This window comes from Dunckerocampus dactyliophorus, chromosome 11 (genome assembly GCF_027744805.1).
Source record: "Dunckerocampus dactyliophorus isolate RoL2022-P2 chromosome 11, RoL_Ddac_1.1, whole genome shotgun sequence".
NCBI lineage: Eukaryota > Metazoa > Chordata > Actinopteri > Syngnathiformes > Syngnathidae > Dunckerocampus > Dunckerocampus dactyliophorus.
Genome location: NC_072829.1, coordinates 16287188 through 16310727, shown reverse-complemented (window position 1 = coordinate 16310727; position 23540 = coordinate 16287188). Strand labels below are relative to the sequence as shown.

Genomic DNA, 23540 nt, shown 5'->3' with positions numbered 1-23540 from the left:
GCATTACAAATGAGACCAGGGAACCGTGACCAAACCATTGAAGAGTAAATGTGATGAAGCCGACAAAAAGTGTCACTTCTTTATCATGAAGTACTGTCTTAGAAAATAGTAGGACGTCTGATAGTTCAGATTTTAGTGGAGCGTGTGCGCCCATACGATGTGCATGCAGATCTCGGCGTGCATGCAAATACGGTGTTCCCTCATTTATTGCGGGGGATAGGTTCCCAATGAGCCCGCAATAAGTGAAATCCACGAAGTAGCCAACTGTCTTTGTTTACCATCATTATATATTGTTTAAGACTGTAAAACCGCTCACCATACGCTTTATACACTTTTCTCATACAGGCATTAACATGTCTTCACATTTCTCTCTTGTTTAAACACTCTCAAAGTTCAAATTTCGTTTGAATTTTAATGAACCTCCTTCGTTGGACACAAGAAATTATTGACTCACTGACCGTGGCTCTTCACCGTTCGGCTGTGGCGTTTTTGTGTCCTTGTTGAAGAGTGTTGCATCTACTGTCGTGTTTATTCCCCCCGCATCGTAATCCGTGAGCCAAGGATTCATTTGTTCCAGCTGTGTGTCTTGCCTTGCTTTGGCGTGTCCAGGTAGCTTCTGACGCTTCTCACACTGTTAGCTCGCTAGCCATGACCACAACAGGAAGACGGTCTACAGCCAATCAGGATGCAGAAGACTACAACACTCAACTTCCCACAATGCAATTCTTCTTAAAGAGCCAGGCTCAGTCTGTAACATCGTTCTTACACTGTGAAAGTGTTTTCAAAAAGCACTAAAATTACACAAAAAAAAAATTCTGCGAAAGAGCGATTCCGCGAAAAGTGAACACCTGACCAAGGAGGCGTCCAGGAAGGATCCGGACAAGATGCCCGAGTCACCTCAACTGGCTCCCCTCGATGTGAAGGAGGTGTGGTTGGACTTTAAATTATGCTAATAATGATCTGACAAAAGTTTTAGAATACTCCAATTTCCCTGGAGGAAAAACCTACATTTTTAAGTGTTAAGATGGTCTGTTTCTCTTCCATTGTTAATGCCATTTTTTCTTGCCATTTTTGGAGCAACAAATTACTTTCTCTAGTACAATGCTGTTCAACTCATGTTCACGAGGGTATAGTACCACAGTGTGTTCCAAACACTGTTTTTATGCAGACAGAGGAGGTAGTAAGTACTCCAGAACTTGTAGTAAGTTAGTTGCACCAACTGCCAAGGTTTGATCAACCTCCATTCCTGTAGAACAGCTTTAAATTGTTGACCCATTTTGTGGTCCCTGAAACAGGCCTTTTTGTATCATTCTGAAATACATATTATTTTTCAGTTTTGGGTAAGCTTAGCTTTTTTTAAACCTCTGGCATTTCACCACTTACCTATGTACCATTTCAAACTATTCATCGGACTTGAACATCTTGAATTTCAAAAAATAACTGGAAAATAAACCGGAAAAATCGGGGTGTTCTAAAACTTTTAACCGGTAGTGTATATTGTCATACGTCACAATTTACCCTGACTAGGATTCAAACCACAGTCCCCTGTGCCAAGTTCCAATGTCGTTACCCACTACCCCACCCAGCCACTTAAACAAACTCGTACATTATACATAAGTGCCAGGTAGAAAAGTGGAACCTTGGTTAGCGTCCGCCCTGGTTAGTGTGTTTTAGTTAACATTGAAAATTTATGCCACAATTTTGCCCCGGTTTGCGTTTATTCTCCAGTTAGCGTACAGCATGGTGCACACTCCAATATGGTAGGTGCGGTAATGCGCCTCAAAGCGGGTTGCCACTCGACTCCCGCAAGAAATAGAAAACGCAACACCACCATGCAGACATGTCCATGGTGTGCCGTGGTGAAGTTTGTTTCATGTTGGATGTCGGATATTCAGCTACAGCGGTAGTTTCCCCTCACTGTGCCCAAACTGCTGTGTCATGGTACGGGGAGCTTGCTAAATTATGCTTGAAAATGCTTAATTTAGGCATAAAATTAGCTTGAATATGCATCCTTTTTGACTAATAATAGGCCACATTCAACCGCAAAACAGCATGATTTATTAATTAATATATTTTGAAAAACTGTGATGAGAGTGAAGCCGTGAAATTCAAAGTGGTGAGGGATTACTATATGATTACTGTATATACTTTAACAGTATCATCTTTGTCATTTCCGCCACAGCAACAGAACATATTGCTTGTTCTACTGTTACTCTTTCCATTGCTGCATTTCACCATTAAATCTATTTCACCCATCTCTGCTGCTTGCAAAAAACAAAACAAAACAAACAAAAAACCACACAGACAGACGGTTTCATTGCAGATAGCTAGCAATGGACATACAACAACAAATGCTACAGCAAACAACACAGTAACCACAAGCAATAGCAGTTGTGTTAAATGAACATTTCACTGTCTCATTCAGTCATGCCACTAAAACCACTGAGATGCAGATATGGAAGAGCCATTTTGGTAGAGCAGCTGTTAGCTTGCAGACCCTGCCTTCTCCATTTTTACTACAGTGTCCAAAAAAAACTGGCAAAGAGAGAGAGTGGGAGAGAGCACTGTGGACAAAATAACAAGTGAACGTAAAACACAAGAATTATAGGTGAGGAGAGGAAAAGCAGAGTGAGAAAGAGGGCAGTTTAATGAGGCAAAGTAGAAGGAATAAAGAATGAGGAAGGCAGGAAGCATTGATCGTCCATGTCTCTCTCACTGCAGTGGTAGTAAACAATCAGCCGGCCTCCTTTGTCCACAGCACTAAACCACACCCCCTCCTTTTGTCATGCTCTCCCTCCCTCTCTTACCATTCATTTATTTCATTACCGCAATTTATCCTGCTTTGGCTACAACACGTATTCCGCATCTGTCTTATGTACGCATCCATCTTCCAGCCACTCGTATGTTACTGCCTCACTGTCTTGCTCGCTCTGCACAGCTGCGATGCTATGCTACAATGCTAAGTAGTTGCTATGCTAATGTGCTAACTCATAATGTCAGAGTGCAACACACAAAGGCACACATGCAGATTCATACCTTGGTTATCCTCTTCCTCTCTCTACGCCAAAAATAGAATTCCCTTTCAAAAAGGGGGGTTCTGATCGTAGCACAGCTCGCTTTCTCTCTCACACACACACACACACGCTAGCTCATGCTGTTCTCTGTCACACTCACACACACACACACGCTCTGTTCCTCACCCGCCCCGAGCAAACACACACAGACTTGTTACGTCCTCCACTCTTCTCACACGCACACACTTGCTGGTCCCCTCCCCTCTTTTCCCACACACACACACACACACACAAATGCGCATTCACTGAAGGACTTCCCACAATCCTTTGCGCCAAACAAAGACAAGGGGGTGTGACCAATCACATACTGCCTCACTCTGCATCTGCGCCCACCCGCCCCCTCCCCTTCTCTCACTGTGTAATGCTCACTGGCATACGAGCTTGTAGGCGGGCTGCTGAGAAGGTTGTCATGACAACGCATCCCAAGATGCTCTTTCTTGCCATCACTCATGTGTTCACACACACACATGCGCGCGCACACACACACACACACACAGTCATACAAGCACAGTCGGTCCCTTTTTAGAAGCATGTGCTGATGTGGTGTGTGACGGTGTGTATATCTGCACAAGCTCTGGGGAAGCCGGTGTTGCAGAACTGCAGCTGGATTCTGGTGTGACCCAGTTTGAACACTAAGACTGTAGAATGTAGGACACACACAACTACACAGAATATATGGCGCTTTGAAATGCTCCCTTATATAAATTGTCCATTTATCAATATGATTTGATTGGAGGCATTCGCCGGGCTTACTGTATAACAGTTCAGTGGTACCTCGGTTTTCCCTGGAAATGTCTGCCAAAAATGTCGTGGTTTTCGTACGCTGTCTCAGTTATTGCACGGCCCAACACTGTACCTCACAAATGAGTCAGTTTGCCCGCGTATCATTCCACAGACTCCAGTGCCCAAACGAAGAATCCCACGCACTGGTGACTCAGTCTTGTCACGTTATTAATAGGGGTGACTTTTGCACTTCCGATCAGATTCTGAAATTGCAGCCTTGAATATCGGCTGATATCAATGTCAATCTGATATCAGCACAGATGATACATACTTTTATTACTTGTTTAGTAGTGTGGAATGTTAGAAACGGCTTGATCAAGTGATATTACTCACCCAAGAGAATAATAGTCAGCAACAGTAGTTATGAGAAAAACTGACCCATTTACTTCTTGATGCAACAAGTGTATCGTTTTATCAACAACAGGCATAATGTAGTGAGGCTCGACATGCGCGATGAAATGTTTACATCCGACATTACTCACCACCAACAGGGCTGACTCTTTTCTGTTACAGCCAATGACTCCCCGTCACGTCGGAGTTGGTCAAGCCTTGCAAATGTGTCAGTGGTGAAAACTTGACATGTTCATGAAGTTTTGCAATCAGCTGCGACGTATTTTTCAGACTTTATGGACTGCTTGTATCGGAGTGCCAATGTAGAAGATTTTAAATGCAGGCCGATATAATCCGGTGCGTTTTTTTTTTTTTTTTTGGCTGATATCAGACCGATATCTAATGTCAATATCGGCGCCGGACACGCCTCGTTATTAACATACTGCGTGAGTCCAGCTGTGTCCGTAACGTGTCTTTGTTAGAATACGTGCTCTAAACTCCCACCAGGACGTCATTGTCCCACAGCTCTGTCGCCCCTCAACAATGTTAGTGGACTCTGTATCTTTCCTAACCAACACGTCTCAGTGTGTTTCGATTAATGTGACAATTTAGATAAAAATGTTGCCTTCTTTAAGGAGACTTTTGATGTGAGAGTACGTTGTCTGATGGAGCGCTTCATGGCAGGACTTCCAGGTAGCACATAGCTGGGCTCCAAGTGAGAGAGCAGTAGGCGGAACCCGGCGTCGTCCACTGCTGAGAAAGACTGGTCATCTAGTCGGTTGAATTCAATTATTTTTCGGGTTGTTTCCTGAGCCTTCTGACTGTCGCAGTCCTACAGGCGAGTGATGACTATGTTAGCTTTCCGTCTGTTGCTTCACCATTAACCTCAAAAACTCACCATACTCCTTCAAGTGTTTGTTTGTCAAATTAAACCTTTTTTAACATGCCACCCCTGTGAGATATTTTTCACGGCATGTGTTGCAGGATGCAAACTTTTATCACTCCAGAAATTGCATCTCTGCAGGCTTTTTTTTGTGATCGGCACTGAATGGTAACATGCTTTGTTACGGAAATCGTCCGATACTGATCAGCGCGTCCCTACTAAGTTTACAATATCAATGCTTGTAAGTCCGTAATGCACATATGTTTATTGGGTTGGTCGATGATGCTGATGAAACTTGGAGGTAACATTTGAATCCTGTGGAGCAAATACAATGCATATACCAACAAGCTGAAAATGGTTGTGAAGTGGAGCATCTCCCGTAGTCCACCAGCAGAATTCACATGGATTTGTTTTGAAAGTATTGTATCTGTGCACAACACAACAATGATTGTAGCCCTTTAGTTCCAGAAATATATTCTTAACAGATGCATGAAGGCAGCTTTGAACTCATATTGGAAATCAGCTTTTCTGCCAGCAATCCACATCGGACTGAGTGCTGATTGGTCCACGTGATCAAGACTGAACCTAATCCACAGACAGGAGGCCCGATGCTTCTCCCGCAACATGTAAGGATAATTTACTGCCACAAGAGGTTGTTGTAGTAATGTGTATGCGTGTTTTCGTAGTGTGTGTGGGAGAGAGCATCCAGCTGTTCCCTGAAAGGGCATCCAGATTTGAACAGCTGGGTATGGACATAACCTCTGCTCCCTGCTTTGCACTGTAATTCGGACTCCCCTTCACAAACAAAGCAGCATGTACAGGATGTCACAGAAATGAGTACACCCCTTCACATAGGCCTGCCACGATAATCGAATAAATTAAGCACACGGTAATTAAAAACAATACAATAAATTTCCCGCCTCTATATTTTTACATGTGCGTGCGTGGTGGATTTCCTCCTCCCTCGCTTCACCAAACAGGTCATCGTAACAAGTAGGAACGTTTGTGAGGGGAAGTATTTCCCCGGCGGACCGCTCAATCGTGGTGGCATGTCATCACAAACACTAACGCCCTCCCAAACTAAACATGTTCATACGGGCCGCCTGAAACACTGGCGAAAGTTGGCAGAAAAACTCTTTTAACGGATTGTGAATCGAAGCTAGCTGGGTTAGCTTTGTTTAGCAGAGCATGCTATTGCGGCTGCGTGTGTGCAACTTAGGCTCTACGAGTGTGTTTAAACCGTGTTGCCTTTTACCGCCTGTTAATGTAAGTGAGCGTTTTCAGTGAAATAAAATGAGAGGCACGTTTATTCTTGCTACCAGCTCGTCTTAACTGTCAATAGACATTCTCAACACACACAATTCACTTCCGGCGTTCAAAATAAGACCGCCACATCCTGTCTAATTGTGCAGACAAAAAAGGGTGTCATGAAAATATCTTACAACTGCATTGGTGATTACATCTTCTTTAATCAAAAGCACGGGTATTACAAATTGTTGAGGATTTTGTAGAAATGTTTGCAGTTGCTGATATCCCATTACAAAAGTTATCCAAGCTACATCCGCTTCTGAATTATCGGGCAAAACTCTCCAATTGTCTATTTCATCAAGGAAGTGTACCGTAAATTTCAGTGTATAAGTTGCACCTATTCAATTTAGGGGGAAAAACAGATTTGTACATATATAAGACGCAGATTTGTACATGTATAAGCTGCACATGTCTACGTCATAAAATGGCAAAGCGCCCTTATAACAAGCCTGTCAACCCATTGGAAACTGCAGGAGGTCAGTATATACAAGGGTATAACAATATAACAGTCTGACTCATGGTGTCATCTAAAAAAAACATCACCAAACTAATCACATAGCAATTTAACACTGAAAAAGGTGTACCTCAGAAATATACAAACATGTACCAGTGCGAGTTTAAAATGAAAAAAAAGACACATTTAAAAGTGTTCCCATAATGCATTTCATTTGAGCAATTTCATTGGAGGACAAGCAGCATAGAAAATGGAGGCATGGATTGTGCTGCAATGCTCTGTCTGTCCACCAGAGGGAACCAGAGGAGCCCAGAGATACTACAAAGATATGAGACTAGGGCAAAGGTTTGAATGGCAAAGTCTAATTGAGGCCTTTGATGGGTTGCACGAGAGACTAGACTGTAAGGAAGGAGAAAACAAACAGTAAAAATGGGAAGGGCATAGAAATCAAGATGGGAAGACTGTGCAGCAGGTTAGGATGAATTATGGGAAGGCAGTTGGGCATGGTGACATAATTAGGACCGTATAAAATCAAAATTTTTTCCCAAATTCATTTTTTTTTTGTTTAAATTTTTAAAATTTCGTTTTTCACCTTTTACACGTATTTTACGTATGTGCATGAATTAAATTCAAAAATCCTCAATAGCCAATTTTGTCCAGTAATTTAGAAATGGATGTAACTTGGCTAACTTTTGTAATAGGATGTCAACCTCTGCACACATTCCAAACTGTAATGCCCCTGCTTGTGATTCAGGAAGATGTAGTCACCAATGTAAATCCACCGTTTTGACATGTTTAGTTCAGGAGAGGGCGGGTTAGTGTCCAGCCACGATTGAGCGGTCCGCCAAGGAAATACTTCCCCACACCAATGTTCCTTCTCGTCACAACGTTCCACGTTTAACAATAAATTCCATTTTTATTGGCCAATTCCGCGATTCCGTTAACGCGGAAATCATAGGCCCCTACATACATACCCTTTGCAGGTATGGAAGTGTTGAGGTGAGACAGGAGTGGCCTTGTCCAGTGTCGACACACATTTTTTAAAACTCGGCCAAAAATCAATAAATAAAAAATCTCAGGAGCGTCAACTAATTTAACTTCAAGAGCCTGTGATTGGCCGGATGAGATGTGACGGCATGGTCCATGAGGTCATGTCGCCTCTTATTCAAGTTGTCCAAGGGAGACTATGAGAGATGTCATTTGCAAGCACCGGATCTGGTGTGACAGAGCCTTTAGCTTCGCTGCCCCCTCCTTCTGGAACTCCCTTCCCGCACCCAATCGTAACTGTATTGAGTTATCCACCTTCAAGACATGTCAAAAGCCACTTCTTCAAACTGGCATTTACCGTTTAATACTTCCATTTTATTATATGTTTAGTTGTCTTCAGTTTTTAGCTCACGATTGATTTTCTGTCTTTATTGCTTTATGATATATTTTCTGCATTTCATTACTTTATTGTGAAGTGCCTTAGAGTTTCTTGAAAAGTGCTTTTAAATAAAATGTATTATTATTATTATTATTTGAGAAACACTGCTTCACCCAGTGTGTTGTGCCAGCAGAGTAGACAGATGGCTGATGAGTGCCACTCTTCATAAAACCCTCTTTGTTGACTACTTGACAAACATACTCAAATAATGGTAACTAAACAAGTTTCAGTGTTTTAAATTGTCACTGGGGGCTGTGGCGCTAATAGTTACCCACAAGATTCCTCAAGTGAGGCAGAAAACATGTTGGCTACCACAAAGGACAGGAATGTAATACATTGGAACCTCCGTTTTCCTAAAGGCCAGATGAAAAAAAAGCTATTTTTGCATGGGAAATAGATATGCAAATAGATGAAATAGATAAAATATGAACACAAAACACATTTTACAGAGAATAATTATAGTTTTACATACAGAAAACAAAGCAAAATACAACTAGGAACCTTTACATAACAATCTTACTGTAACAGACCCTACCTCCCTGCTTTGCTCCAAGTTCTTTCTTGCACTCAATTCCGCGAAATGATACGCCAGAAAACAGAATAGTGAGTTAGGTGCACCGTTTGGCCGCACGATAACCGAGACGTTGTACAAAAACCGAGACAACTTTTTGCCATTCATTTTTTAATCACACAAAAACCGTGTCGTATGAAAACCGAGATTCCACTGTATACTGCTGTGAGGGGTGTAACAGTACATGTAATACGTAATCAATTTTTTTTGGTACGGAACCTTCGATTCAATAAAGATGTGTAATGAATTCCCACATGGTACATGTTGAGTGAGGGACGGGAAGTGTTTCTTATGTCACAGATTTACTCGGTAAACAAATACAATGTAGCCAGGCCTTTGGCTTGCGGGAGTCTCGGGTAGCGCCTGGAGACTCTCGTCCGTTGTATGGGAATACTTTGCCTTCCCGGTGAAATACGTAAACGTACTATACTACCACTACTACTACTACTACTACTATAACAATAATACCTCACTCATTTCAATTCTCTTTCTGCTATTTTTTTTCATGCTAATCGGCAACAATACAAATACAATACAAATTCAAATGTACACAACAGGTGGGCTCAAATGGAAAATGCAAACTGGTGCAGAATTCAACGTATCCGTCAATCCCTACTGTAAAGGAGTGACAGATCTTGACAGAAGACCACTAGACGTTCAAAAGCCAAACAATATTGATGGTCATGCTGTGTAATAAAAAAGGAAATTAAGCAATACCTTGGTTGCATGATTTTTAGTGCTTTGAAGAGCTATTTTCATACCCATATTCAATTTCACTAATTCATGTTCGTAACAAAAACCTATCAATATCGGTACTGGATCGTATCGGCAAGACAATAAAAAAAATTGGATCAAGAAGCCAATAAATGTGGATCGGGACATCCCTACTTTGTTATGGAACTGCTCTGTCATTTCTCTTTCTGTTGCCATCTCAACATGTGTGACCTGAACCTCAACAGAGCATCCAAGAGACCGGTGGCTGAAGTCATGGTGTTGGGTGACATGTGACTGAATTTTTTTTTTTTTTTTTACTAGGAGCATAGTGGCCCCCCAATTTAAAATTTTAGGAGCGCAAACGGAAAATTCAGGGGTGCACACCGAAATCGAATTGCAAAGTAAATATTCACATTTCCTCTCATTTTCACTGTATTACTGACAACGGTCTTCTCTATCCCCCCTGTTCCTGTCCCTAGCTTCTGGAAGGCCTCATTGGTGGCATCATAGACATTATAACTCCAAAACTCCCCTCTCTTTCCACCTTCTTCTTCCTGCCTTTTTCTTTGGTGTTTGCCTCCTTTCTTCCTCTCTAGGAGTTAATATGGGTTGGCAAAGTAGCTCATTTGTGTGTTGCCTTCAATTGTGTGAAACAAATGTGCTATTTGACACAAACCTGAATTTAATTTGATGTATGTTTTAGAGTAATAGTAATACATGGGAAGTTAATTTAACAAAAAGCAAGTTTCCACTATATGCATGACGATGTACACTCCACTGTCTGGTGTGGTGTATAAAATGCCAGAGATAAAAAACAAAAAAAATGGAGAAATAACACTCAAATACTCGGAAGTTCACTTTGTCTTTCAAGGCAGAGGTCAGCTCATTTGCGTATAGTCTTCCGCGATTCAATTTTAGTTTCATTGTGTGGAGACTAAGCTCCTTACGTTTGTGACGCGTACAGGTTTTGTCAGAGTTTGGTCAAAGTACATGTTTTGGATGAAAACCAAAACGTACCAAAAACCAGAGCAATTTTTCCCAAAGGAAATAATGTAAATCCAACTAATCCGTTCCAGGTTCCCATAAAAAAGCAGCGAGCGAAGCGGGGAGGGGAGAGACAGCAGAGGATCCGCACAAACAACATCTCAAAATCTTCCACTGTTTGTGATCTCTGTTTCGTAAACACCTCTCGCAACATCTTCCTTGATCTCTTATTTCTTTACCAGAATGGAACTTATTGTTGATGCGGACTAGTCGGTGTTTGAGTTTGCCAAATGAATGTGCTTTACATAGTAGATAAATAGTATTGTGCGGGCCTGTACAGTGGCTGAGTGGTTAGCATGTTGGCCACACAGTCAGGAATCTCCACTTGGGCATCTCTGTGTGGAGTTTGCATGTTCTCCACGTGCGTGTGTGGGTTTTCTCCGGGTATTCAGGTTTCCTCCCACATTCCAAAAACATGCATGTTAGGTTAATTGGCGACTCGAAATCCATCCACAGGTATGAATGTGAGCGTGAACGGTTGTTATATGCTATTTGCGCCCGGCGTTTGGCTGGCGACCAGTCCGGGGTGTACCCCAACTCTCGCCCGAAGTCAGCTGGCATAGGCTCCCACAAACATAATAAGGATAAGCAGCACAGAAAAAGGATGGATGGACTAAGTATTGTGAGATTTGGTGTTGGGTGTGATCCGAGATGGCGGAATAAACTAGCTATGCTGGCAGTATCATCCGTCCGCATCTTTACTAATACCACAAGATTCAACGTACCAAAGGTAAAATACAACAGTTTGCTGCGCGGAATATTGTACGATTACCGAGACAGTGTACAAGAACCGTGGCAAAATTTTGGCGAAAACCGTACAAAAATTGGGGCGTTGAAAAACCAAGGTCTGACTCTATTGGATTGCTGGATGGCATGTTACTATGTTAAAGTGCCATATTCACTAGTGGTTAGCATGTTGGCCACACAGTCAGGAGATCGGGAAGATCTGGGTTCGAATCTCATGAGCATCTATACCTCACCCAAGGACCACCAGCCCACAGAGAGTTGTAGTCTGCATCTGTTACGTCTAACTGCAGGCTTTCTGGGACAAAGCCTTCAATGCTACTTCCTCCTCTTGATTGAGACTTGATCCCATCATAGCTCTGGAATGCTCCAAGCATCTCCAAAGCCTGAAGTCTTACATAGATGTGGTCTGAATTTGTATGTACTTTCCAACGTTAAGGAAACTTTCAATATGAAGTATTTGTGAAGAAGATAGCGTATTGCTGTGTAGAAGCAGAGCATAGAGCCCTTCTGACCTGTTTGTCTCCACACAACACACACATTGTTCTAGTATTAAGACATACATGCACAAGTCAGCTGTTTCATTCTCACAAGGCAGAAAATACCACAGCCCAGTCTTTCCCCTAGGTTTCAGCTTTAGGGGGGTGAGGGTTTGACTATCATCGACTCGCGCAGCAGAGCACATTGTAGTGCGGTAGCACTTTTGCAGTAACATTTGGGATACACACATCAGGTGTGCCTGTGTGTACTGCAATAGCTCAACTACAGTTACATGTCATAAACATTCATCAGAGAAAGCATTAGAAAAGATACAAAATAAGTCAGAATTAAGTTGGGTTGGGGGGAGTTGGGCTAACGATCGCAGAGACGAACATGCACAAATGCTCATACCAAGTACCGATTCAACTGTACCTTGTTTCTGTACCTAAACGCCAGTCTCCGTGGGGTGTCATAGTGGTGCTCCTAACAACATTTAATTCATGTGTGTAGAAAATACCAATTAGCCAAATTTTAACACCAAAACTTTGTAAATTTGTATTCACAAATGAATAAAAATAGACTGAAAATCATTTAGCATTTAGTTAGTCAGTGAAAAGTAGAAAACAACAATAACACGGCAGATAGCATAAAGCATTAGCCATAAATCTTTCGATTAATCGATTGTGGAGACATGCACCGGGCATCGCGAGAGACGCAATCGGTTGCTAGTGTCTTATACACAGCGTGAGAGGATTGTCACGCATGCTCTATTACTTTCCATGGCTGAAGATGAGAATGCTAACCGTCGACTAGCTAGCTAGCTAGCTACCAGCGCGCAGTGTACAGCGAGCCCTGACTAGCTACGAGCGTGCCCGGGCTAGGTACGAACGTGCCGGCCGGCCAGCTAGCTACGCTAACCTGTCTCATGACGGTCTAATACTGTAAGCATGCCACTGTTATATAATTGCCATCTTTATTTGATAAAGATTAATGTCTACATCAACAAACATTAACCGTAGAATTAAATCGAATCGTATCGTCTGTACGCTGCATCGAATCGTTCTGTTGGTAAGAATATCGTTTTTGAATCATATCGTTACCTGTGTATCTAGATTCGAATGGAATCGTCAATCACAAAGATTTACATCCCTACTGAAAACGTGACGTGACGTTTACAGGCGATTACATAGAAAACAAAGGCTGTCTAAATCCGAGGTCTGCAGCCTACTAGTCCGCATTTGGGGGCTGCATGACGTCATCGCGCCGAGCGAAGGCTGTGCAAATTACAATGTCCGCGAAGGCAACTCCAAATGCAGCCGTTATTTGTGCAAGCAGACAGTTTGATGTCAAGTTTGTAACTTAATTGGTTACAGACCCGACCATGACAAGTGAATTTCCAGGAGGTAGGATTCCTTATTTATAAATGTAATATTTTCATAGTTCGAGCATAGAAAACCTGTTTACAACCTTCTAAATACGGGTTTTAATAATATTAGAGCCCTCTACACATGAAATACCACCCCTATAGTCACCTTTACACTCCTATTATCCAATATACTAGACAAAATAAGAGAAAATAAGCCATTGAAGACATAAATAAGACTCCTGTGTGCTGCTGTAAATGTGTTCCGGTGCTAGGGGAGCTGAGAGGGGGGCGGACAGGAAGTTACGCTGGGAGTTCAGAGTTTAGGTTTATCTTGGCGTGGATATTATTGTGGGATTATTGTGCCTGTTGCGAGGTAATGCAAACCTGTAATAAAAGCCAGTTGTTCCCCGGGCATCACGTCTGGTGCTTGTTTGTCTCACCAAACATTCCAGTACCATTACTGGCACCTAGTGACCAGTGTAGGATACTGTATATCATCTTTGAAAGTGTCTTCGGAAAGCCTTCTATTTGTATTTTACTTCATTTAGCCATTTTTATGCTTGAAATGCTTAATTTAGGCAAAAAACATAATATATGCAGATTTTTTTGGTACTAATAATAGGCCGTATGCTACCAGAAAACAGCATGATTTATGAATTAATATATTTTTTAAAACTATGATAGAGTGAAGCTGCGAAAATTGAAGTGCAAAGTGGCGATGGATTACTGTAGTTGTTAAAATGTATACATTGAGAAATAAATGTTAAATTGGAAAATGTTGAGATTTTAGAGTTGCACAAATTAACATTTATTACCACATAAAGACACACAAAAGTAGCGAAAATTGGTACCATCGAGCACTGATACTGATTCCCCGGTACCAACCATTGGTACCGTATTGGTTCAAATGTGATACTACCTATCTCTACACACATGTGTATGTATAACTAATGTGTGTTGGATGGTATCCATGGTAACAAGCATTACCACCTAACAAGATACTCAGCTATCTTAATATTTCCCATATTGAAACAATACGAATTTAGGAAGGGAGTATAAATAGTGTGTCCATAGCACATTAGAAGCTCTGTGAAGCCAAATACAACCCGCTTGGTGATGTGTGGACAGTACCTGTGTGAATATAAGCAGGCGGACTCTGACACAGATAGGGTGCGGGATAGTGGTTCTTCTTTCTGTGTTTGTGGATTCTGTAGTCCTTCTCGCTATGAGAGCGTCGGTTCCTGTGAGGCTCTGCACAGGCTGCCAGTGGCAACAGCCGTTCTGACAGGTCAGAGCTGGGCCATGCCCGCCTCAGTGTGCTGCTGTGTGTCTTCTTCATCCTCACCACGCCGGGTGGCAGATAACAAACAGGTGGTAATTGTATCTACAAGGCTGAGTCAAAACAAGCAAGTGGAATATCTGAGCCAAAGAACAGACCAAAGGCTTTCTGTCTGCAACACATCACGTGAATTCCATTCTGCAGCGCTAGCGGCTTAAATCAAGAAATGAAAATCAACCCAGCGTCGTGTTGTGGGGAAAAAAAATAAAATTACACTCCAGGTTTTGCCAGCCGTCATCATGTCACTGTTAACACAAGCAAAAGAATCATTGATTCAGAGAGGCAGATTGAAGCAGGGAGTATATCCACAGTGTCTTCTCAGGTCAGCAAAAATGTATTGATTGCACAGCCAATGCCTCTACTGTCACAAATATAAGAAACAAGATATTGGCGTGGTTAAAAAAGTTGTTTTTCCATCAGATTTGTAAGTTCTCTCCCCAAACAGGAGGGCAAAGTTGGGGTATGACGCTGTTGGGTCTCTGGGAAGGGAAAGCCGATGAATCCCAGAAAAGCCTGTGCAGCCAAGCGAGGGAAGAAGGGAAGGTGGGAGGGCGTGCTAATACAAAAGAAAGCCAGCCAAGAGAGAGCGAGAACAACAAAACATCCATGGGAAACCCACATAAGCTCCTCACTTCAAGATCTACCCATCCGGTTTGCGCCAGGATCGTGTTGAAAAACACTGCTTTTAACCGCCGGGAAGAAAATGTGTTGCTATGTGACACGACTACAGCTGAACAGAGGGATGATGGAAGTCTAACAGAGAAAAATCTGCTAAATAAAAATCCACAATGGTGTGGTAAATCCAGACTGGAGCGAAAGCTGTCTCCACTTCTCTTTGTCTTCTCCCTTCACCCTCTGCTGTGCTCACTGTTGTGAGAGAGGAGCATGGCGAGGAGGGGCTGAGAGATTCTTGTCAGCCCACCCCCTTGTTTCCCCCCTGTTGTAAAAGCTGGGAGCTGCTGCCCATTCATAGAAAACGTGCATATCCTAAAGCTGAGCTGATGCATCCATGCACTAATATACTGTATGTGTGTGTGTGTGTGTGTGTTTGTACCATGACTTTTATATTGCTGCAATTTCCAATCTGATTTCAAGTTGTTCTGATTATTTATATTGTGGAAGGTTATTGTGGTAATAATTGCATTTTTTTTTATTTTTTTAAGATATTTACCTCTCAGTGTATAAACACATATCAAAACATCAACATCCAGCTGTTTGCATTGTAATATCCCAGTTGTTTCAGAAATGTCTTCAACATGAAAAATCTTAACTACAAATAAAACCCATGAAATTGTGAATGTGAAATACTAATCATTAGTATTCAGTATTGTAGTTTCAAAGTATACCGGTTAGATTTGATATATGTGTTATGTTTTATATTAAGAGGGACATAATTTTGACTTGTAATTTTCATGTGTGTGCACCCCTGATATACATGAGCAATGTACATAAATACTCAAATTTATAAATATACCAAATGTATATATTGTCTATGTTTGTAGTAGGGGGTAGATCTTTAAAATAATTTTAAAAGTAGCTCGCAGGCTGAAAAAGTGTGGGCACCCCTGATGTACTCTATCACTGTCAATATGTGTGTCTATGTTCATATCCCAATCACAACATCACATCTGTCACAACACGCACACAGAATGCACACAGCCTCACATGCAATACAACGTCTGTATGTGTATACATGTGTGTACGTATGTACAGGATTTACACTGGAAAAATATGTTTTTGATCCCCTGCTGATTTTGTAAGTTTACCAACTTACAAAGATATGAACAGTCCAGAATTGTTAAAAAAATGTAAAAAAAAAAAAAAAAAAAAAGCAGAAAAAAATTGTTAACTAATAAAGGTTATGAATGAAATCGTATTTGATTGAGGGAACTAAGCAATTTTGATCCTATTCAAAATGTGACTTAGTAAAAAAAAGACTTGTTTACCCAGGAGCTATGTGCCTTTGGACCGCGCTGAAATTAAAATGCCATTTTTCGTGACCCATCTCTTACTTTTTAAGTACTTTCACCAAAGTTATCTGATTGGACGACGACTTTGAGCATTTTATTTCACCGGCATTCCACAGTTTGCACAGCAAGTACTGTTTTATGTTTATGTTGTGCTACAAAATTTTAGCACAAAAAAAGTTGACCACATACCTTTACTTCAAGATGTCCGTAAGGTTTGTTTAGTGGCGGATGACTGACTGACACAAGGTACACTCCTGATCAGAATCTTAAGATCAGTTGAAAAATTGCTAGAATTTGCATTTTGCACATTTGGATCTTAATGAGGTTTTAAGTAGAGCTACAATATGCAAAAACAAGAAGAGGGAGTGAGACAAAAAGCACTTTGGAAATGTAATTTATTGAAAACAACAATTAAACTGAAATAGGTTGTTTATCAACTGATCAAAAGTTTAAGACCGCAGGCTATAAAAGCCCAAATCTGCTCAAAATGTTCATTTTCTGTCAGGCATTCACACTGTCATGCCCTCCTGATGGCTAAAATTAAGACGCTTTCTCTTTTTGAATGTGGTCGGATTGTCGAGCTGCATAAGCAAGGCCTCTCGCAGCGTGCCATTGCTGCTGAGGTTGGGCACAGTAAGACAGTCGTTCTACATTTTTTGAAAGATCCTGAGCATTATGGAACAAAAAAGTCAAGTGGTAGACCAAAAAAAAAAAATCACACCTGTGCTGAACCGGAGGATCTGATTGGCTGTCCATCAAGACACAGGGCGGTCTTCTACTCACATTAAGGCCCTTACTGGTGCCGACTGCAGCGCTTATTGCGCCATCAGACGGAATGTGCGGGAAAAGGGTTTAAAAAACAAAAAAGGAATTCAAAGACCTCGTCTCCTTCAACGCCACAAAACTGCCCGTTTAGACTTTGCCAGGGAGCATCAAACATGGGACATTGAAAGGTGGAAAAAAGTTTTATTCTCTGATAAGAAAAAATGGAACCTTGACGGTCCAGATGGCTTCCAATGTTACTGGCATGACAAGGAGATCCACCTGAGATGTTTTCTACCCGGCATAGTGGAGGGGGGTCCTTCATGATATGGGGTGCTTTTTCATTCAGTGGAACACTGGAGCTTCAGGTGGTGCAGGGTCGTCAAACGGCGATATGCTTACGTGCAGATGTTGCAGCGGGCATCCCTCATGACTGAGGGCCCTCGTCTGTGTGGTAACAGCTGGGTTTTTCAACAGGACAATGCTGCAGTTCACAATGCTCGCTTGACCAAGGACTTCTTCAGGGAGAATAACATCACTCTTTTGGACCATCCTACATGTTCCCCTCATTTAAATCCCATAGAGAACATTTGGGGATGGATGGCAAGGGAAGTTTATAAAAATGGCCATCAGTTCCAGACAGTTGATGCCCTTCGTGAAGCCATCTTCACCACTTGGAGCAATGTTCCCACTAGCCTCCTGGAAACACTCGCATCAAGCATGCCCAAAGCAATTTTTGAAGTGATTAACAAGAACGGTGGAGCTACTCAATACTGAGTCCTACTGAGAACATTTTTTTTTTCTGGTTTGGAGAGTTGTTTTTGTTATTTTTTGAGCGATGGTCCTAAACTTTTGATCAGCTGATAAACAGCCTATTTCAGTTTAATTGTTCTTTTCAAGAAGTTACTTTTTCAAAATGCTTTTTGTCTCACTCCCCCTTCTTGCTTTTGCATATTGTAGCACTACTTAAAACCTCACTAAGATCCAAATGTGCAAAATGCAAATTCTAGCAAATTCAAATTCTTCATTGCTAATTATTTATCCATCCATCCATCCATCTTCTACCGCTTATCCGAGATCGGGTCGCGGGGGCAACAGCCTAAGCAGGGAGGCCCAGATTTTCCTCTCCCCGGCCACTTCGTCCAGCTCCTCCCGGCGGATCCTGAGGCGTTCCCAGGCCAGTTGGGAAACAGTCTCTCCAACGTGTCCTGGGTCTTCCCCGAGGCCTTTTACCGGTCGGACTTGCCCTGAACACCTCCCCAGGGAGGCGTCCGGGAGGCATCCTGACCAGATGCCCAAGCCACCTCATCTGGCTCCTCTCAATGCGGAGGAGCAGCGGTTCTAATCCGAGTCTCTCCCGGATGACAGTGCTTCTCACCCTATCTCTAAGGGAGAGCCCAGCCACCCTACGGAGAAAACTCATTTCGGCCGCTTGTACCCGCGATCTTGTCCTTTCGGTCACTACCCAAAGCTCATGACCATAGGTGAGGATAGGAACGTAGATCGACCAGTAAATTGAGAGCTTTGCCTTTTGGCTTAGCTCTCTCTTCACCACAACAGACCGATGTAGAGTCTGCATCACTGCAGACGCCGCACCAATTCGCTTATCGATCTCGCGTTCCATCCTTCCCTCACTCGTGAATAAGACCCCAAGGTACCTAAACTCCTCCACTTGGGGCAGGATCTCATCCCCGACCTGGAGATGGCATTCCACCCTTTTCCGGGCGGGAACCATGGACTCGAACTTGGAGGTGCTGATTCTCATCCCGGCCGCTTCGCACTCGGCTGCGAACCGATCCAGTGAAAGTTGAAGTTCACGGCTTGATGAAGCCAGCAGGACCACATCATCTGCAAAAAGCAGAGACTCAATCCTGCAGCCACCAAACCGGAACCCCTCAACGCCCTGGCTGCGCCTAGAAATTCTGTCCATAAAAATAATGAACAGAATTGGTGACAAAGGGCAGCCCTGGCGGAGTCCAACCTTCACTGGAAACGGGTCCGACTTACTGCCGGCAATGCAAACCAAACTCTGACACCGGTCATACAGGGAACAAACAGCTTGAATTAGCTGGTCCGATACTCCATACTCCCGGAGTACTCCCCACAAAATTCCTCGAGGAACACGGTCGAATGCCTTCTCCAAGTCCACAAAACACATGTAGACTGGTTGGGCAAACTCCCATGCACCCTCAAGGACCCTGCTGAGAGTGTAGAGCTGGTCCACAGTTCCACGACCAGGACGAAAACCACACTGCTAATTATTTATTTATTTGTTTGTTTGTTTGTTTGTTTATTTGTTCATAGAATGCACACAGAATGATGAACAACTCAGTTTCTGTCTCCTTTCTTCCTCCTAATATGCACTGTGCCCCCTTGCCCAACCAGACATTTAAACGCATTGTGTATTTCTGAGTGTTAGGTGAGGCTTTCAAACAGTTTCTGCTTTTTTTTTTTTTTTAATCAGGGAGGGCTGAAAAAAGTTGCAAGTGGCGGAACTTGGATAAATTATGTGAGAAACACTATTGAATTCAAGAAAGAATGTGTAGCAAAGTAGTACAACAGGATTGTAATGTAAAGGTTCCTAGTTAACAAAGGTTGTAGGAGGAACGGTTTAAGAGAGACACAACTAACAGAAAGTGGGGTGGCCAGGCGTGTGTAATGATGATCCTACCTGCTCCCGAAGCTTACAATAAAAGTTCAAGTGAGCAAGCATACAGCTCTAACCGTCCACGCTTTGAAGTTAAGTTTGTAACAGACTAGAGTGAAAATGTGTCCGCGTGGCTCTTCTCCCCGCCACCTTCTCCCTCTCATCAATTGTTCAATTGTTCAATAAAACAGTCAATACAGGTAAAAATTATGTTAAATGTTCATTAATCCATTCCATTTGTCAATTATATGCATTTTATTTTGTTTTCTGCATTTAAAACTATAAATATTCTCTACTAAATGTGTTTTTTGGTAATATTTCTGAACGTCTGGAACGGATTCATTGGATTTACATTATTTCTTATGGAAATAATTCATTCAGTTTTTGCCACACCGTTTGGAACAGACTAATGACAAAAACCGAGGTTCTCCTGTAATAATTTAATTCATCATTGAGAAGTCTTGTTGTCAGTTGTGGAATTTCACGCTGGTTAATTGCATCTTGAAGCAAAACGGAGTGGACTACCTGGCTGCAATGAGCACAGCCGCTGTTTATTCAGCTGAAACAAGCTTGCTGTCCAAAGAAGATCCTGATGACCAGAACTATGGGAAGTTCAGCTCCATCCACAGAGAACTCCTGCAGACGGCATCATTCTGCTTCATAACCACACTTAAAATTATTTTCACACATGAAAATAATATAATTCATTAATCAATGACTTTCTATAGATTCCGTCAAAGAAACTGAGTAAAATTCCAATCCCTAAATCCAACATAGGAAGGATAAGTATGTGGCACTTGCATCCCGTCATGACGCGTTAAACTGCCATCTGTCCAGCCATTTATAAGCATGTGAGTACATGCCCACGGTAGTGGTAAGAATAGGACCTTTATTAATGTCACTGCTGCCTTTCTCCTCTTTAATTGGTAACTGGAGCAGAAAACTCTTGACAGACGAACACACACACACACACACACACACCTGCACCGACATCACTACAAGCTAAACAACTTTTTCCTTCATATAATCACCATCCTAATCTTGGGCTAATGGCAAAACACATGACTTATTTCCATACACTACAAATGTATCTTGTATCATCTATTTGCAATAATGCAACATGTGCATCCAAAAAAACATACAAAAATACAAAAACAGTAATGACGCTTTGCCATTTCTGTACAGATTCAAACTTGATAAAAATTAATGTGTGTGTCTCCTTCAGAACGGGTGAGCTATTAATTCTCTGTAAGTAAAGAAATATGTATTTTTTCCCATGGAAACAATATTGTACAAGTATTATTTTTCTCACTATTGTCAACTTAAATGGTCAACATCAGGGGCATTGAAAGTTCCACTTTACAAGACTATTTTCACACCTGTTTAAGGTGAGACAAGCAGATCAAAAAGTGGTCAGCGGTTAACCAGACCCAAGGCCACCACCAGGGGGCGCAGAAATAACTTTTACCACTGTTATATGGGTTTAATGGTAGTACTTGCCCAATTACTGGAATGTTTTCTGGTCTCCTAATTTTATTAAGTTACCGGTAACAGTGGGAAGTCAACGAGTACCCGTGAGTCCAGATTCATTTAAAACACTCGCGAGTTTTGAACGACTCGTTCATGACTCGCACATCTCTAGAGTCACTTAAGGCAGGTGTATGCAAGACTTACCCAGATATTTGATAGTGAATCCTCTGGGAGGGTTGAGGGACCTCCGCATCCAACCCTCCCTCAAAACCTCCAGGTGGTCTTCCTTGCCCTGTATGAGAAGCACATGCTCGTCTATCCATCCCAGGAAGAAAGTCTCGGACACAGCCTCAGTAATCCGTTGATTCCATACGTGATGCTGAGTATTTTCAGCTTTGAAATCGGCAAATATCTCATAGCCAGTGTGGTGTCTCGGCAGCTCGTCGCTTTCCGACACCCCGGCCCCCAGCGCCTCCCCAGCCCCGACCCTAGATAGCACTATGGCCAGTGAGTGGGGAGCGATCTGAAGGAAAGACTCCATGGTCTAGCTGGCTGCCGGGTTGAGTGTTGTCATTGCATTTATTAGCTGTGTCCTACAGCATCGAGCAACAGCAAGTCCATGTTTGCTAACGGGGTGTGTAGCTAAGCGCTAGCATGTTAGCCGCATAGCCTACAAGTCATCAGCATCAAGCTAGCAGGCTAGCTGCCTTTATCTTCCTCACGCCAAACGCATCCTCCTCCTCCTCTTCAGACGTGATGTTTCGACCACTAAGTGGTGCGAGTATTTACTCAAGACTGACGTGCAACGCAAACCACTTGAACCACGGGATGACATCCGTGATTTTCGGTAGAAAAAACACGTCGTTACAACAGCAGCCTTGCAACAAAGCTAGCAGGATGCTAACGCCCCCCTCCTTTCTCTCGTTGCCAGGCAGCATCAGGTCTTGTGGACGCCGGTGCCCTTTTTCCCGCCCTTTGCGATGCCGAAGGTGAGAATGTTCTCCGGGTGAAGTATAAACCCTGCTTGGCGCCTGCTATGAGGACACGGCTGAGGTGTGGATCCTCATCCAGGTAAGGATACTATGGATGGGTAAATCGATCCAAATAGCCATAGTATCGATACCAACTGTAGTATCAGTGTCGGACCGATACGAGCGTGATGAGATCGACATTTTTCAGTTCTTTTTAACGGTTTAGTTTCACAAATGTGTTTTTTGTGTTCTTCAAATTGTTTTGTTGGTATTATATTTATATGTTGTTACATTGATAATGTAATATTTATAGTTACATTATTTGTGACCATAATAAGAGCAAATTGTCGTTTTTGCTTCATTTATGTATTTTTAATGTTATTTTGCAATGAGTTTGTTAAAACAATTGTTATAAAAAGTAATTTTATTATTTTGTTACATTGTCTTACATTGTTTAGGTAGTTTTCAATTGTTCACAAAAATAAGTTTGATAAAACAAAAATATTTTGTTGCCCAAAATCTTTGTCCTGTGTGTACACTGAATATAATCCATTCATCCACTTTCTATGCCTCTTAACCTCATTGGGGTCGCGGAGGTATGCTGGAGCCTATCCCAGCTGACTTCAATGGTCTTGAAAAAAAAAAAAAAGTATCCATCAGTGTTGCTATTGGCTACACTGGCCCTGTTTTTACTTGGTATCGGATCAGTACCAAAATTGGCATTGACAGTTATGGGAAACTTGACTCGTTTTACTCACTCGAGTTGTTATGAGTCACTTACTGGAATGAATTGCGTACTCTAACTCAAGTTGAATACGCAGAAACTTGCACATGCTCAACAAGTTCACCTGTCGACCCCCAACTGAATTGAGTACTTGATTCACTCAAGTCACCCACCACAGAGCATGTAACAATTCACACCTGGGAGAGTCTTTGTCGAGTACCCGGGACTCACTGAAACACACAGGCTGAGTGAATGAATCAGCTTTGTGGCGTCTGATGCAGCTCTGGTAGGAAGGAGAAAAGGACTGGATTTGAGGCAAGGACCAGATGTTGCTTTTCCATTTATACTGTACAAATGCAGTTAGAATCACAGGTGCACAATTCATGACACGTTAACTGGTTTCTTTTCAAATTTAGCTCGCTGTAGCAGGGTCCCGTAAGTGAACGAGTTAAGTCTGTCCTGATTCCGTTCAAGCACATG

The 23540-nt window shown here is 42.3% G+C and overlaps 1 protein-coding gene across 3 annotated transcripts in view; it reads right to left on the bottom strand.

Annotated features, from left to right (window-relative positions):
* The window catches only part of LOC129189730 (storkhead-box protein 2-like), a 51081-nt gene extending 28636 nt beyond the window's left edge, over nt 1–22445 (bottom strand). Inside the window, exon 1 of one of the 3 annotated variants that reach the window (XM_054791720.1) lies at nt 21570–22445. In XM_054791720.1, the coding sequence (XP_054647695.1) occupies nt 21570–21906 (337 nt within the window). In that variant the 5' untranslated portion in view covers nt 21907–22445. Of the gene's footprint in view, nt 1–3036; nt 3305–14308; nt 16738–21569 lie in introns of those variants that run through there. The other 2 variants (XM_054791721.1, XM_054791722.1) reach the window with 2 other exon arrangements.
* Nucleotides 22446–23540: the final 1095 nt, after the last annotated feature.